Here is an 18295-nt window from a genome sequence, read left to right as displayed (position 1 = left end):
TGGTCTCTTATAAAAATGAGCATGTTGTCAATGTACAAGCAGAAAAAACAGAAGAACATGGGTTTTTAATTTTTGAATTGAGGGTTTTTGGCTATTATGGTTTGGACAAAGGAAAAAATTTCATGCCTTGCACTATACGTATAAATATATCAAATTCAAAAGAGTTTAGGCTTTGGGAAATATGAAAATTGGCTTAGACCTATAGGGTATATCTGGCACCACATTATCATCCACCCTAATTTCAAAGTGGAAATCAACTCCAACTGGGCACATAGAAATTGATTTTGGTGAAGTCTTAAATAACAATCTTGATTCTGCATGTGTTGGGAGGGTGTAATTACTAATATCTCAAATGGATATTGTCTCGATTTTATCTCAAGATAATTTTCCCACCATTAACATATGAAGATGCATTATAAACTAGTAGATTCTCATAAAATACCTAAAAATATGTTATTGCATTATACATCAGCAATACAATAACTAGCATTCAAAATCCAATCCTAAGCACAATTTTACAGCTAGATTGGATTACTAAGAAAAGAACCTATAAGCACATGTGAGACACTTGTTGTGATGTCTCCACAGACAATGGGTTTGCGTCCACTGTCTATTGGCACTAGGGTTTATGTCCTCAAGCTGGATGAAAGCTGAAGCTTTCCAAAACATCTCTCAAGAGAGAAATTGAAATCTAAATCATAAACCAAGCATGAAGAAATGAGCTTCTCCTCCGTCTTTTAAAGACCCAACCTGTGACTCTTCAACTTTTGTATTCTTGTCCCTGTCCCTCATGCCACTCATCTCTTACTCACTCTCCTTTAATTAAAATTGACTTAATAATTTTGTACTAAGTTCTCAAAGGTCATATATTGGATTGGCCTATCAGTTTTTAATGTCCTAGAAAAAGGGGAAATTACAGTCCTCCCCTCTCAAGATTGTTTGCCCTCAAACAACTGCAAGCATGTGACCACGATACCTAGGTCCCATATCAACATCATCAATAATGCTTTGACAATCTGTTGTGCTATTGTGATATGAACTAAGGACTGAGAACTGCAAAGCCATTCACCATCTTCCCCTGATAACAATACATCAAGCATGCTAATGCCAAGATCCCAAACCATCCCATGTGCATGTTCAACCAGAACAACCTGACGTGTACTACTATCATATACAAGAAGAGCCTCAATCCGACTAAGAATCTCACTCCAATTGAGATCACAAGCACCACTGTGGTCAAATAATTGCAGGAACTCAACTGTGTGCCAACCAACACCTGGAAAAATTATGAACCATGGGAATGTTCCTTCTGGATCCCACAAACAAAAAGGTCATCCACCTTCCCAACTATCTGTAATATCTTGCTGATTTGTGCTCATAATGGGTGGAGTATCCCAGCTGCTCAACTGCCACAACGTTGGTCCTCTCACTGCATGCACTCTAGCTATACTACTCGCCACATCTCTATCCAAGGCTGATTTGTAATCAGCATTATGTCCCTCTATTAAGGCAGCAACCTCTTGGTTGCAACAAATATCAATCTGGAACTCCTAACCAAAATCAATGAGTGTGCCATCATGTAATGTTCCCATTTTTAGCAGGTTCCTGCAATTGACTAGGTCAGTTCACCATCAAGACCCTCGTGAACTAGCAGTAGGATTTGAGGGTCTCAATTATGTGCTTATAGGCTTTCCAGCAGCCTATGGTGCGTTTTAGCTCCATTTGAGGGACTTACTATTTATAGTAAGTCAAACTATTGGTTCTAATGAGCTCATTTGAGTTAGAGGAGTTGTGTGATACTCTCAGTTTTTATTTCAGGCTTCCAGTTCGAGCTCCAAGAATCTTGGAGGGAGCATCTACTTATAGTAAGTCACCTTGTTAAGTTCATTCATCATCTTTCATTATCAAGATCACTTTGGTGTTGTCAAATTTCGATTTTGATGCCTCTTCAGTTGTTTTTGTAAGACGGGTGATTTATTATTATTATTCATCTAAATACGTTGAGGTTGTTTTTGTTAGTGTTGTTGGTTGGTTACCTCAATATCATAGCTCGTTGGAAGCAGGACGTAAAGTTTTAAATTTTGGGAGCAAGAAACAGTGGCCTTGCGTGTCAGAATATTAAGTTATGGTGGACAAAGTCATTTTTGGAGCCAAAAGCAATTAATAAATTATATTAATGACACTTTATTATATTTTAATGTTGTGTAGAGAAAGCTTCTTATGTGGAGTTCTTTTGGGAAACTGGTGCCATTTGGAGATCATAAATATAACGACATTTGATGAGAAAAACATCCAATTATTTGATTATCTTATTTGCTCTTGTTGTCTTTGTGACATTTACGAGTTGGAGTATGCACCCTTGTTGAAGTATAAGGGTTTGGATTGCCTAGTAATTCACAGCTGAAGTATTGTAAATTATTCTTTGAGAATTACTCTTGCAATTTGTCTTGAGGTAAACAATTTGCCATTCCTCCTAATGTTTTTTCTGTGGCTAAGGAGAGATTGGGGTTTGACTGATTTGTGAAGGGAATCACGAGAATTATTATAATAAATTGTGCTGGTTAATTTGGAGTTGCTTGAGCCCATATTTATATTTGTTGCTAGGCATTATTTTCTTCCTGCACTTTGGGAGCAGCATTTTCCATATCTGTTGTTGCATGTGTTGGTTGAAGAATTAATTTGTTGTTGCTAGTCTTCGTTTTAGAGGGTTTTAAGGCATGTCTTACCAGTAAGTTCATGGATTGTAACTTCTAATCTTTTTGGGTATTGTTAATTTAGATAATAGGGGATATTTTATCAACTGGGTTGATGGTATTTTGTGAAGATACTCAATATCTAAGTTGATATTGAAATCTATAATTTTTCAACTGTATATTCCCTATGTGATATCCAAATATTTGAGTTGAAATTATTATTGCAATATCTTCTATTTTGCTGCTATAATGTTGAATCATAAATAGCAAAATCTCAAGAATAAAAAAAAGAAATCAATTCTTCAAGACAAATAGTTTGAGAGCCAACGGGGTTTACTTCAATGGTATCAGAGCTTGCTTGCAAAGTGTTTGATGAAATGTCAAACAATTGAATTATAAAATGTAATGATCCAATGTCCCTCCAATTCCAGAGACATGAGTTACTTCTGGAGATTGCCTAAACAACGCAGGCCGAACGGTGCACTGGAAGATGGCATACGGAGACAGATAAGATAAGATAATGATATTAATGTCCAACAAAAGACCAAAAGAGGTCTATGGGACTGAAAAGATTACAATAGTGAAGCAAACCCTAGCAGGAGCATACAGAGCTAGGTGGTCGTACGGTGAGAGACTAGTTGGCCATACGATGAACTAGTCGTACGCTAAACTAGCCGTACGCTGAACTAGCCAATGGCTGACAGTAGGAGTCTGTATGGTGAGGCACAGTAGGAGTTTGTACGATGATGCACAGTAGGAACATCAGGAATCTGTACGAGGTAAGGGAGAGGTTGTACGGTGTCTTGATGGGTGTTGTACAGTAATTGTAGAGGGAGTAAGGTGGGGAGAATGGGTGTACGACATGTTGTACGAATGTCGTATGGTAGCTGTGGTAGGAGTACGATGGGGAGAGTGGGGAAGATGTACGGTGGAGCTAAGAGTCTGTATGGCAGGCCATACTGGGTGTCCGTATGGTACAATTAAGAGGTGTGGTGGAAGTACGAAGGGATTCAACGATGCCACTACATGCATATATCAAACACAAATAATTTGTAGCACCAAAGATCAAATAAATATATATGCAACTTGTTACCGAATAGCAATAATGTTCCTGTACACAGATAGTGCACCAAATTGTCGGATCCCAAGTTAAGCCGTACACAATGGAATACAAGTGATCACCTTCGCCAAAGATACCAATAAATGCCAGAGCAAGTATAGAATAACAATCACAGATTGATATAGCTATAAATATTTGCAAATAATGATGGCACTCCAATTTGCTAGATACAGACCGAGATGAACACCGATAGAATAGGGTGAGGGATGAATCCCACCGAAACCGCACCAGCCAAATAGGGAAGATCTTTCACTTCCAAAATGGCGAACAATCCCGAACTCCAACAGGAATTGGCAGTACAAAGAAATATAATCCAAAAGCATACCTACAAACTTCCTACAAGCCGTGCTTAAATACCCTTCGGATAAACATCCTGAGGGTTTACAAAAATAGCCAACAGCCAACACCTACGGAACAATTAAATAAAAATGGGTCTAAGATATACTAAATCAATCGGAACCCCTAAATACAAACATTAATAACTTGGGCCCACATTTATTTTAATTGGGAACATTACATAAAAGAATTTGGTGTTTGACGAAGTTATATCTAGTTGGGATTATACACATCATCAGACTCAAATAGCGGATTCTCAATTATCCAATCGGCATCTACTTCAAACAAAGGGTTGTCTACAAGTTGAATGTGATCTGAAGTTTTGGTACTTGGTCTTTTGGGACAACTATCCAAGTCATAAGTCTGCTAAATGCAATCAAGTTCATTAATTACTTCTTGGAAAAACTCCTACCTCTCTTCACTGTCATGCTCCCTACTATGATTTGTGAACCTAACCTGATTTTCTGCTTCATGAAGAGTAATATGTGTATCATCCAGTGCGTCATGAGCATACTTAAGCTCCCTGTTGAGCTCCATAATCTCATTCTTTCCTTTACTCAATTGATCAACATATGTTCTAGCAACCTTAAGAATATAATCCCTGTCGGAAAGCAAACATAAATAATCTGATTTCATATATTCAAGGGTTGTTTTGACTACCTGCAATTCAACAGCAAGAAAATCTCCTTCCTCTCCCTTTTGAGCCTTCCTATGGAGATCCTCAACCATCCTCGAAGTTAATATCATGCGTATAAGAAACACATGGTTCATCACACCTCTCAAAAACATAATCATTGGCCTCAATTTCCTTGCTCCTTTGATTTGCATGAAAAGGCAAAAATGTTGCTATGTTATCATTTTCACACAAAAGCTCATCATACAAAGACTCCAACATGCTATTACTTTGAGTACAACCAGCCTCACCAACATGTTTGTCAAGGCTAACCTCCACATCACCAATGTAGAAACTTGTATGTTCCTTATCCACAGCTGAAACCATCTTATCTACATTTTTCCTGCGCTGGGCTGAATTTCTTTAGCTGCCTCTTCGGTTATTACGATTCCCACAAACATGATCAAGTGTACTAGTGTCCTCACATGTCAAGCAAATTTGTTCTTGCCTCATAGGGGTTCCTTTCACTTGTAAACCCACTCCTTCAACTTGTAAACCCACGGAGATCAACTCGCTATTCGTCATGCGATCTTGAAATCTGTTGATTCTATGCTTAATTACTTCTTCCACGAGCTCGAAGGCTGCAGATGAGATCATCAACTTAAACGGGCCTTTGCAATATCTATGTTCCCCTCTCCAAAAGGCTAACAAGATTGACTGCAACCTCTTGCAAATTTCAACATCTATATCAAGAATTGAAGATATAATAGTGTGCATGCAAGTCTTTACACTTCCTGAATGGTAGCTCCTAATTTCGAACAAGAAGCATTCTGATAACTGAAGAATTAAATAATTGCATTCAAGGTCAATCATAATATAAAATAATCTCATCTCTGTCATAATATTCAAAATTTGAACCCTCTTGTCAAAAGCAGGGTTGTTGTCATTATGTAATCCCTCCAAGTTCTTCACTATCAGCTGCAAAACTTTCTTCAACACCACATCATTGTAGGTTGTTGTAGGAGATGTTATTTGCATAATCTCATTGAGACAAGAGGCAATTGTAAGCCTCACATCTTTATGTGGATGTTCCATAAACTTGGGTTACACCAAAGTTGTAAAGCCCAATTTACGAGCCTACAATTTGTCTGCTCTACATGGGTCAAATATGTTTCTATCTCTTCCAATTTAGAGAGAACATCATTTGAGGATTCCATGTGTTCTAGTTGCAACCCAAGTACATATAACCAACCCAATTGTTTTTCTTCCACAAGTTTCTTAGTTGAGGGCCATTGAAAGTATTGTTAAATTCCTCTAAAAAAACACTGCTTTTCAGATCTTCCATTTTTCTCGAATCTGAACTCCACAATGCAATATGCTAATCTTTTGTTTAGTTGACTTAAAGGAAAATTCACAAAACTGCATGAATAGTCCCTGTGACGATGTTCCAAACTCCGTCCAACGGTCTTAGCAGTTAGTCCAAGTTATAGTGCACAATATTGTCTGGTGTATTCTTGCAACTTCAATTTGGTAGACCTCTCTGACTTATTTTGCCTCCACGTTCCTAAACCTCTAAGTTTTGTAGATTGGCATTGGGTTATTTGTTTTTGCAACAATTTTTGAATAATTTAGAATTTGTCAATAAGCAATTGCCAATAGACTTAACTCCACAGTGTTATCTATTCTATTCTTCATAATCTGAATTCTAAAACTTAGAATCACAATGCTATTTATGAAATCCCAACACTTAATGATCACGCAAAATTACTTCATGGATTTTGAATACTGAATATCTTCAAAAGTTGGGGTAGATATAATCTGACTCAAATTATACAGAATAACACTTCTCTGTATCAACATGACATCGTAAACTTAAGTGATGACAAACCTATTCAATTTCTGCTAAATGATGTTATCCATGTGATTGTCGTGTGTTAACTTGGGCAGGTCTCCTTGATACCTTTTGATGCTTGAATGTCTAACTAGACTTGCGCAGCTTACCACATGCACACTTAACCCTTCTTGGCCACACGCAGAGTATGGGCTTTCAAGCTGTCCAGCAATTAGACAAAGAGCAATATTAATAGTCAACCATTTAATGCCCCGATTGACTCTAACTGGGTGACTTCAAGAGCTTTAGGTAGTACCAGTTGTTTCTTATGTAAGTTCAAACACACTCTGTGACATCCATCATGGTTGCAGGTTGGGAGGTATTGGCATCAATGAGAAACTCCAACTAACTTTGTCGACACTACCCTTAATAAGTTATTCAGAACCCTGTCAACATTACAATCACTCAACACAAGTTACTATCCCCTTCAGGGGTATGATTATGCTAGTGGTAATTTCTGAGTAGTTCTTTGCGGTCCTTGCACTCACTCAACTATACTAATAATTGTTGATGGCCCAGATTTTGAAGTCAATGACAAATATTTTTACTTGTCTCTCAAAATCCTACTGATAAGCTCACACGATATATCCAGTTGTGTTCAACCCACTATTCAAACATTGGTGTTTCTGTATCTCAGTTGTCATCGATATTTTAAGCTCATGCAGATTTCACAATCTTTCAATAGATGATATTCACGAAAGTCAAACTCCAAGTTTAATGAATCTCAATACTGTGATACCCAGCTAGAAAGAAAACTCCTTGCATTAGGTGGCTCGATACATGTCTAGAATGGCTATGAGCTCTATGTTCAGAGAATATATATCTGCAACTCGTTGAATACTAATGATGAGCTTCTCCCATGATGTTCTTCTGCACACAATAACGGTTACCAATCATACGGCTACCAAATATTCTTACCGTCTCCACATCTCCACTCCACGTTGCCTATTATGGGAGATGTCTCTTAAGATTTTCGTTCCCAAATCCCTAGCAATCGACATGTTTCTGTCACTCTAATCTAGCTAAGGAGATGAAGTGTTGCCTAAGAAAGAAATCTCGGCAACTTTAAGAAATTCGAGTTGACCAAATATGATACCAACAACTATGTCACTTCCAGAAATGAAATCCCGCAAACGCAAATCTGCTATTACCACTAGTATACTACCAACATGCGTTATGATAATCCTTCTGGTATTTCGCACCATATGCCAAAACACCCTGTCGATAACTCCACTACTACCAAAAATGTATGCCAGAGTATGCTTGGTTCAGGAATGTACTCCACTAATGAAACCGACCTTTCCATACATGACTTGCAATATCCTGCTGCTTGGTGACAATTCAATCCTCCGTCAATGGGAGACTACGAAAAATATACTCTTGGAAAAAACAATAGTTTACAAATTCAATTTTTTTCTTCCAGATAACGTGCAACAACTAAAACACCCGAGCACACTAGACTCCAAACGTCAACTGTATAGAATCAGCCTCTACAAGACAAACTCATATTACTCTGGTCGGTAATCACAGAGAGTTAACCGGCTCCAATCTCACTCCGAATGACTTCCAATGCAATCTAAGCAAATACGATGAAACACTTTTGATTATTTCTAAGAACTCATAAGGCAACCGAATTCCTCCAGAACTGGTGTTGTCCCAGTGGTTGATGTCAGAAAAGATATTCTCTGCTCTTGTTCGAAGAAACTTCCTAGTCTTGCACAAACTTTCACTATTAAGTAGAAGCCACACTAATACAAAGCCTTGACAAATATTTACTGAAAGTTAATAATGCGACTTTGGGTCTCAAATATTTCAAAGAAACCACACACTTACAATGAATTTCCTCAGTTATCAATTCTGAGAATTATGGTTATGGGTCCATACACATCGGCTGCAATTTGCCCCAATTTGTTTTTTTAAGTATATGTCAGACTCCCCAGCCAATATATCTTGGTGCTTGTTATATGAAGCCACAACCACACTATGTAGTGAAACTTTAATTAAATGCAAGCACACCCAATATTCTTCCACAGCAATAGAGACTGATTTGCCTAAATTTCTGAATGCACTACTCAGCTAGTACATTGATAATCCTTCTAAAATTTCTGACCGAAAACAATTTCACAATTGATATTCTTTGTAAAACCACACAGGCTGGCAAAAAAGTCGACTTTGATGCCACTATAATATCTAAAATGGATATTCGCCCAATTTTATCCTAAGTTACCAATTTTGGTTCTAGTTCTGATGATGGTACGGGGTTTTGATGTATGGATGCATGATTTTTTTTTTTAGAAATTTTGGATTCATGTATATATATATATATATATATATATATATATATATATATATATATATATATATATATATATATATATATATATAATATTTTTTTAAATATATCTATAATATATTTACTATAATTTTGTGTGATTAAAACATTATTTCTAGGAATCAGCCGCACTCGCAATGCTTATTCAGATAACTATCTTAGTTATCACTCTTAGATTGTTTTTTAAACTTGCTTGTTGGTATTTATCTACAAGCTCTAGTGTAGCAATACATGTGTCCTCCCCAATGACTTATTATTTCTGAATTTTAAACCGAACTGCTAGATTTTGGAAGTCTGAGCATTGCAGAGTTATCTAGGAGCTCAGACATTTACAAGCAATGCAGTTTCTAATGTTAAATTTCAATTTGGTCTCATGCGTTAGCACCTAGAAACACCCAGTAAATATTATGAAAGGAACGACTAGTATTTTGCAAATTGAAAGCATTTGGATTCGAGTAAAATAGTATGAAAGGAACGACTTCTATTCTGAAATGAGGGAAGAGCATTTGGATTGAGAGAGCATCAGTGCAGAATCCAGGCGCATCCGTGCGCACATGCACCAGCATCTGGGGAAAACCTGAGTGCACCGATATCTTAGATTTTATCTCAAGATAATTTTCCGAACATAAACATACAAAGATGCATTATAAACCAACAATATAAACCAATAGATTCTCATAAAATACCTTAGAATACGTTATTGCATTATACATCAGCAATACAATAACTAGCATTCAAAATCCAATCCTAAACACAATTTTATAGCCAGATTGGAATACTAAGAAAAGAACTTGTAAGCACATGTGAACACCTGTTGTGATGTCACCACGGACAATGGGTTTGCGTCCACTGTCTACCAGCATGTGGGTTTATGTCCTCAAGCTAGATGAAAGCTGAAGCTTTCCAAATACTCACTCAAGAGAGAAATTGAAATCTGAATCATAAACCAAGCATGAAGAAATGAGCTTCTCCTCCACCTCTTAAAGACCCAACCTGTGACTCTTCAGCTTTTGTATTCTTGTCCCTGTCCCTCATGCCACTCATCTCTTATTCACTCTCCTTTAATTAAAATTGACTTGATAATTCTGTATTGTAATATCCCCTTGTCTATCTCTTAGGATTTAGAGGACTATTTACTTATAAGTTTAATTACAAGAAACTTCTTCCTTTAGAGTTTTGATGCTGGTATTTTGATCATGTATATAGATTTTCAATTATCTCTGAATCTCCTTGGTAATAATACAATCCTTCGTGTTGATCATTGGTGATGTTATAACTTCCTTAAGATAAAGACCACCTTCACCATCTAAGATTGATTTACATTCAAAATGTTGATGAGTAGTAAATTGGGGAAGTAAAGGTAAATATGAATGTACAGAAAGTTTATTTGCTTCAAACTGATCTATTTATTTGCCCGAGAATCGTGAGTTGAACAGAGCCAGTCCTTGGTTCCTATTTGTGGTAGTTCTATGTTAGTCTCTCCATAATAACCCAATAGAAATGTATGTTGTCGATATATTGTTCTAACTTACATTGATCCATATAGGCATCCTCTTTACTGTCATTATCTGTATGGTGGTCAAGTAACGAATTGTTGAATGTATATGCATCTATCCCTTGTATACTTGTATATTCCCACTGATGATTCTTCTATTTCCCTTCTCTTTGCTCATAAATGACTCCAACCGAGATGGATACATATTATCGGGTATGTCTTCCTCTCCTCCACCTTGTCTCCTATTCCTAAAAGTGTTGCATATACTTTCATTTTATTTTCTCCCCTTATCAAATGTTCACCATCTTCCCAAGATGTTTTCTTCTTGTTCGCTGACTGGGGTTGCCAAGCTCTCATACTATTGGCCTCTTTTTGTCTTACTCCCTGACTATCTCCCTGCTATTAATAATCTCCCTATGTGCAAACCGAGATCCTCTTTGCATGGACTGTGAGGGGTATTTGATAGACCATGAACACCTTCCTGGTCCTATAATCGTGTTCTGGTGTTTGCTACTCCAGTATTGATCCTTCCGCTAGCTCACTTATATTTATTCATTGCCACATATGGTCTTCGATAGTGTTAGCACTATGTATTATCGTGCTCTAATGTTCGACTATGTATGTTTCCTTCGTACTTACTGCAGTCAACACTCTTTAATATCGATTACTGAATATCTCTTTGTTCTCCAATCTAGACATCTAATCCTGAATTCTGATCGATTGCCTTTGTCTGACGTTCAATGGTTCAATCTTCTCTTTTGTTCTTAATCCCAATTTTCTGAGTGAGAATCTCCTCCTTATCTGAATTGGATAAAAAAGCTTCGGACCTTGCTCTAATTCAAGTGATTTGTCCAAGATAAGATTATGATCCCCAATGGTTCCCTTCCTCATGCTAGATGATATCGTTGTATTCCAAAATGTTTACACCTATCTTTTGTTGCTGTGTAAATTCTGAACAAGGAATTCTCGATCTGTATTCTTCGTAGACCAAAGTTCTCCGTAGGATCCTCTTCCCCCTTCCCCCCCTGACTTGTCAGAATATATAGGTGCTGAGGGAAAGGTCGCAACTTTTCTTGGAGTCTCTTAACATGTTATATTATATTGTATTTATTCTTTCATATAATAGTATGTTATTATTTATGAAATATAATAGGTTATTGTTTATCATTTATCATTTGATATAAATTGCATTGTAAATGGTATTATTTTATCATTTCATATATATTGCATTGTAAATGTTATTATTTAAAATATATCAATGATATTCAATATATATATATATATATATATATATATGTATGTATTATTATTAATGAACATTTTATTGACCATTGATATTTATTTATTATTGATTCCAATATATTATATCTTTATTGCATTATAATATATTCTATTGTATTTTTCTATTAAAATTTCTATTATTCTTCATCTATTTATTTTATTATTATTTTGTTATCACTTATTATTTAATTCAATTGAAGGAAAATAGGGGACATGACATGTATTAAGTTCTCAAAGGTCATATATTGGATTGGCCTATCAGTTTTTAATGTCCCAGAAAAAGGGGACGTTACAGAGGGATATTGAAAATGTCAAAAGAGAAGTGTGCATGTTGTATGCATTTGATATTTGTCAATCAACTGACAATGTGGCAGAGCTAAAGATAGAGCAAAGACCTTGGTCACGTCCTCCTGTTGTGTTAATGCAGAACTTTGAAGTGTACGGTATGTGTGCTTCTGAACCAAGTCTTGTAAGCATTTGATATATGTCAGTCAACTGATAATGTGGCAGAGCTAATCTAGCAAGGTTAACTGGTGAAGATGGAGCATTAACACAACGAATATCTGAACTCAATTCCTCCTGTTGAATTTCTACTGCACTTTGAAGTGCATAATACATGGGCCTAGTGACCAAACCCCAATTTGTTTCAAACTGCTGAAGTGTCCAGTAAAAACTCACCAACCAATCCAGATAAACAATGTGAAAAGGCTTTAATTCCACACATGGTCTTCAAACCTTTAGTAACTCCAGGTTGCAATTTGAAATGATCTAAATAATTTTATATTAAAACAACTGGAATAACATACCAAATCTAGTGAGACAGACAAGTGCCTCGAGATTTATCACACCATTCACAGCATCCTCCATTTTCAAGGTGTCAGGTTTTATCAATTTCATATAGGGTGAACAATGCGCCCAATTTGCTCTTCAAAGTTACAATTTTTTGTCATGCCAAAATTGCCAATTGGATCAATTATATGGAGTGATGGACAGAACATATTTTCCACATTATGGTCCTGCTTAATGAGAACACTTTGAGACAACTTAAAGGTAATAGCATATGAGGGAGTTTTGACAAACCGTTCACATTTCGTTAATATATCCTAAGCAACCTCTAAGGGAAAGAACTCTGTTTATGTTCTGAACTCTCAAAGAGGACATCCATGTGTGTACTGTTTCCCTTTTCTAGCACAAGGGAAAATGTGATGAAAAATAAGAAAAAGAAAAGCAACTTCTAAGTTTTAAAACAAACAAGAGATATAAACTAGGCAGATGGAGGTAGCATTTAACTAAGTGAAAAGTCACAGAGAATTGACATGTCAAGGGGATTCATGGAAGTTGGAAAAGTAGAAATGTCACAGATCTGATTTTTCATCAAGATGTAAGGCTCACAAATATGAAGTGAGAAAATCAAAATACACTGTCATTCTAATGCCTAAATAGCAAGATTATGTCTAAAAGATATAATCACCTCTCCTTGGCTGGCTCCCTTTACAAGTCCTGCAATGTCTACAAACTCCATCGAAGCTGGTACTGTACGTTGTGACTTACTGAGTTGAGAAAGCACATCTAAGCGTGGATCTGGTACACCGACAACTCCCACATTGGGTTCTATTGTGCAGAACGGAAAATTGGCCGCTTGAGCTTTTCCATTTTCAACCTTACAAGCAGAACATATCACACTGAATTCACTATCTCAAATAGTTAGATATCTAAACAGCTAATGAGCCTCTGTAAGCTAAAATCAATATTCCTCTAAAAAGAATCTCATTTGACAAAAAAATCAATTTAGGTATAGGAAAAAGACAATTGAGAATGCACGTAAAACAAAAAGCTCAATTGTCTGCAGTACTTGCCTATTTACAGCAACTGCTTTAGAGATAAACCTTAATGGATGATTAAAAAAAAATAAGAACTTGTTCACAGAAAGACTCTGTCATATATGTTAAACAACAACTCCTCTCGTTCAGCTTGGGACATGTTGATACAATTTTTAGATTCCAATTGAATTTGACGAACAATGGTGAATATCTAAATCTAACCGATCATGCATCCAACCCTTGATTTCAGTTAAGCATCATGAGTTCTTCACCTTCAAACAAACAAACAAAAACTACTTGTGGAAGTGGTGTGCAAAGAGCCAATTTACTAGGTAGGAAAAAGACACTTGTACCCACAACAACATTTTGAATAAAAATCTGCACCAATTGAATTGAACTGTGGGGAAGAGTCGAACAAAAGGATTTGACAGGATAGACCACGACAAAAGTAAGAGCTTTTACAAGAACAAGAATTATGCAAGGAGGCAGTGAAAGTCATCTGACCAATAAGACTATCAAAATGTTAACATAAACCATTACAAGGTTCAATGGAGCAGCCACATGATGAATACAAGTATTGGGAAGAACATTAAATAACTGCCATGTGTTGCTAGCTTTGAAAGAGGACGGGAAATGTGTATGTTAAAACCGCTACATCTTGCATAGTCCAAAGAAACTTAACTTAAATAGAACAAAGGAGAACAATCAGAAAGTGCTAACCACCAATTAAGGGAAGAAGCTCTGAGATGATAAAATCATAAAAAGGTTGAATGGAATTGGTGCCAAGGTTGTCACAGAGCCCTAAATTTGCCAAGGTTGTGCCAAGTTTTAGTTTTATAAATTAAATCCATACTAAATTCAATTCAAAAATTGCAATAGAACAAGCTATTCTATTAATTAATACATCTGGAAAACTACTTTGGCTCTCTTAGTGGAATGGTGTTCTCTTTGGCATTTGTGAGCATAAGATTCAGCATGGTCATTGGATGTATGCATGCATCTAATAACTCCAATAGTGTTGATTTTAAGAATCACAAACGGTATAAGCAAAACAGAGATTCTCAAATGCAAACATTGACTTTATTAGGACCTTGATAGATATTAAAACTTACAATAGTTAATATTGAAGACTGTGAAATAATCATTTTTTGTTATGAGGAGATGCATTGCAATGAAATGTGAGGAATGAGAATATTCTGATACTCCATAGAATTATTTTAATTTTCATCACTTTGTTTATATGATATAGAAATGTGTGAAGGAATTTACACATAATAATCATTTACTGAATATTATTATTTTCCATATATATATGTTGTCAATAGATGATACAGTTATTCTTCTTCATGAATTTGTGAAAATAAATGCATTCGTGGCATGCGGACTAATGTTATGTTTATTAGTTGTTCTGTGATAGATACTGAGATCAAATCCTATAGTGGTCATTGACATATTGGTTGCGTCGGTCCTTGTTGGATAGTGTGTTTAAATGTATGGGGATGAGGCCCCATTTGAGGTCTCAACAGGTGGGGCCAGTCAATCTCCAGATTCTCTACTCAAAGAAAAGAAAAAAGCATTATATCAAATTATATTCATGTCGATTATATTAAATTAGATGCATTTGCATTACTGTTCTTTATTCATTGCCAATCCTGGTAGATACTAATCCTACATCTTTGGTATTTTGCCAAAATGGAGATTATGAAAATAATTAAGTAATATGCATCATGGCATAAGAAAGATTAATGAAGTAGTTCAGATGAAGATGGACAGTTGATAAGACATATTATTTACTGCCATAACAGAACAAAGAGAAGGTGGTTACGAGGAGAACAATAAGAGGGAAATATGTAGGTGATCAATAACACTTTCATTAATTAAGGGAAAAATAATAAATTAATTGTCACAAAACGGTGCAACAGTTGGTATCCTTAACTGACTCGGATCATTATTTGTAGGGAAGTCGGGACAATTCTAGGTGTCAATGTTGGAACCAATATTCTTTGAATAAAATATCATTGTGCCAGTTACATATGATATTTTTGTAATCTGCTTATTTCTATCATCATCTATAGTGTAGAATGCAGCATTGTTGAATGGTTAATATTACATGCACTGTATAATCTGGTTCGAATTAGCCATCTAACATTTTGGCATAGTTGCCTAAGTTCAACCCTAGACGTCTAAAGAAGAAGGAATAGGCAAGGTGGCAGCATAATGGGTTGTACCTTTGACCATCAAGTATTGATAACGGATAGTGACATCAAGGATGAGAACAAAGTAACCCAAGAGGATCAATTGACACAAGAGGTGGTGCAAGCATGGGACATAATGGTTGATGAGTACATGCAGAGGGAAGTGGACCAAATAATTGTCCCTCCTAACATGGTATGAGTCGAACTCACCGTGAGTGCTCCTTGTTACAAGATTCAAGAATTGGCAGATTAACGGATTTTCGGATGATTGCTTGATTAACAGAGGGACAAATGTGTTCCTTATAAAGGATTACAAAGACGTTGTTTCTTTTAGAAACAATGTAAGACTGAAGACAAAATTAGAAACAAAACTGAAGACAGGATAGGAAACATTCCTATCTAGACTGAAGATAGGATAGGAAACATTCCTATCTAGACTAAAAAATGGACTACAGACAAGTAGTTGACCATTATAGAAAGTATTTAACTAAGGAGATAATATCTTAATACCCTCCCTTAATGGTCAACGTACGAATGTCGGAACATTCTGGGATAACTGAGACCCTCCCTGGATCTACAGAATGCTGAAACCAAGAAGCTTTGCCAGAAGAGTGCTATGACTCAAAACAGATCGCAATTAGAAAACTTCGTTTTTGTGGAAAAAAACGGTAAAACCCAGAATCTCACGCAACCTTGCCTATTACAGACAACATGAAATGATTTTTAAGGAGAAAATCAACAAACCCAGAAAAAAATAGAAACAGATTCAGAAAGCGAAAAATGCAGCTTCGCCTTGATCAGGAAGCTCATCCAATCGACAATACTCAAAGATGGTTAACATGCGCTACTTCCAGTGGTCATAATTGCAGCCATTGAATCGTAGACTGCCCTCCAACATCAGATTAGTCAAAGATGTCATTTTGAAGAATTTAGGTACAAACTTCGAGACTGAAATTCAACAGGCAAGGATTTCAAGGCAATTTCCTACCTGACCTAGAAAAATCAGTGACCCAAAAGAGAGCTCGAAAAACCCAAAAGGAATATGTTGTCATTTTCTAGATCCACTGGCTCGAAAATCGAGGCACCCAAAAAAAACGAATGACAACCCAGTTGAACTCTCGAAAAACCCACAAAGAATCTGCAAGCAAAAAAAATTTCCTAACCCAACAATTAGGGTTTCGAGCAAAATACCAATCAGCTGGAAAAAACTCCAAATAATGGCAGTTTAGGGAACGCAGATGGTTGGAAAACGGACATCCAAATACCACAAGACGATTTTGAACAGAATCACGATTCCCCTACAAAAAATGCGAGTTTTTCCAACTACACATTGCGAGCTTTTCCAAGGTCTCAAACACGATTTGCAGGTTGCATTTTGCACTCGATTTGCAGAGAAAATGGCGGATTTTGCACACAAAAGAGGTGTTTTTTGCAAGAAACATGAAGGATCCGAATAATGGCAACTGTAGCAGTCGAAAAAACCATAGGATGAGACGCAATTTGGAGCCAAAAAATAGATGCATTTCATACGCGATCCAAGCTTGAAAAAATGTGATTTGCAGACTTGTCTTTTGAAAACCCTAGCCAGAAAACAAGCTAATGAATAGACGAATTCCTCACAAAAATGGAAACCCTATATGAGTTGTATAGAAAATCTCAAAAATAATTTCAAAAAATTTGAACAAATAATTTCGAAAGAAATTATAAATTTGTTGAAGAAATTTGAAGTATCAGCCATGGAGGTCGAAATGGCAAAAAGCGGTGTTTGCAGTCCAAAAAAGGTGGCAAAAAATCATTAGTTTTGAGTTCCAAATCGCAGATTCAAAGAGGGACACAAAAAATGGTGCTGGTTGCAATTGACGTGGCCAAAAAGAAAAAACGGAAACTCTAACTTGGGCACTAGTTTACAGTCGCAAATCAGGAAGGAAAACGTGTGGACGACTGTGGAAACAGTCGCGATTTGCAAACTCCAGACTCCAAACACCTGCATTGACTATTACCATGCCTTTCCAAACATTATTCTGTGATTTTGGAAGGGATTACTGCCGTGAATTTGCCAAAAAAAAAGCGATTTGCAGTCCCAAGTTGTAGATTCGTGTTATCCAAACCCTAGCCTGAACTAGGTATATTGAAGCAAAAATAGTTAAGGAAAATATAATTTCGAAAATAAGGATTAGATAATTTCGATAAGAAATTATTAGTTTCAAAAATCAACCTCACTCTGATACCATGTTACAAGATTCAAGAATTGGCAGATTAACAGATTTTCGAATGATTGATTGATTAAGAGAGGAATAAATGTGTTCCTTATAAAGAATTACAAGGATATTGTTTCTAAAAGAAACAATGTAGACTGAAGACGAAATTAGAAACAAAACAGAAGACAAGATAGGAAACATTCCTATCTAGACTGAAGACAAGATAGGAAACATTCCTATCTAGACTGAAAGACGAACTACAAACAAGTAGTTGACCATTATAGAAAGTATTTAACTAAGGAGATAATATCTTAATACTCC

The 18295-nt window shown here is 36.2% G+C and overlaps 1 protein-coding gene across 5 annotated transcripts in view; it reads right to left on the bottom strand.

Moving 5' to 3' along the window:
* Positions 1–18295, bottom strand: part of LOC149529220 (GTP-binding protein-like protein) — a 275708-nt gene that overhangs the window by 211822 nt on the left and 45591 nt on the right. For 3 of the 5 annotated variants that reach the window (XR_016358646.1, XR_016358645.1, XM_089809559.1), the window contains exon 2: positions 13233–13421. Coding sequence is in view for 2 of the 5 variants with exons in the window: in XM_089809559.1 (XP_089665685.1) it covers positions 13233–13421 (189 nt within the window). In the remaining 3 variants the exon portion in view is untranslated. Of the gene's footprint in view, positions 1–13232; positions 13444–18295 lie in introns of all 5 variants that reach the window. The other 2 variants (XR_016358647.1, XM_089809560.1) reach the window with 1 other exon arrangement.

This window comes from Cupressus sempervirens, chromosome 11 (assembly GCF_028749045.1).
Source record: "Cupressus sempervirens isolate cs-2001-9-10 chromosome 11, ASM2874904v1, whole genome shotgun sequence".
Classification (NCBI taxonomy): Eukaryota; Viridiplantae; Streptophyta; class Pinopsida; order Cupressales; family Cupressaceae; genus Cupressus; species Cupressus sempervirens.
This window is presented reverse-complemented; position numbering and strand designations above follow the sequence as displayed.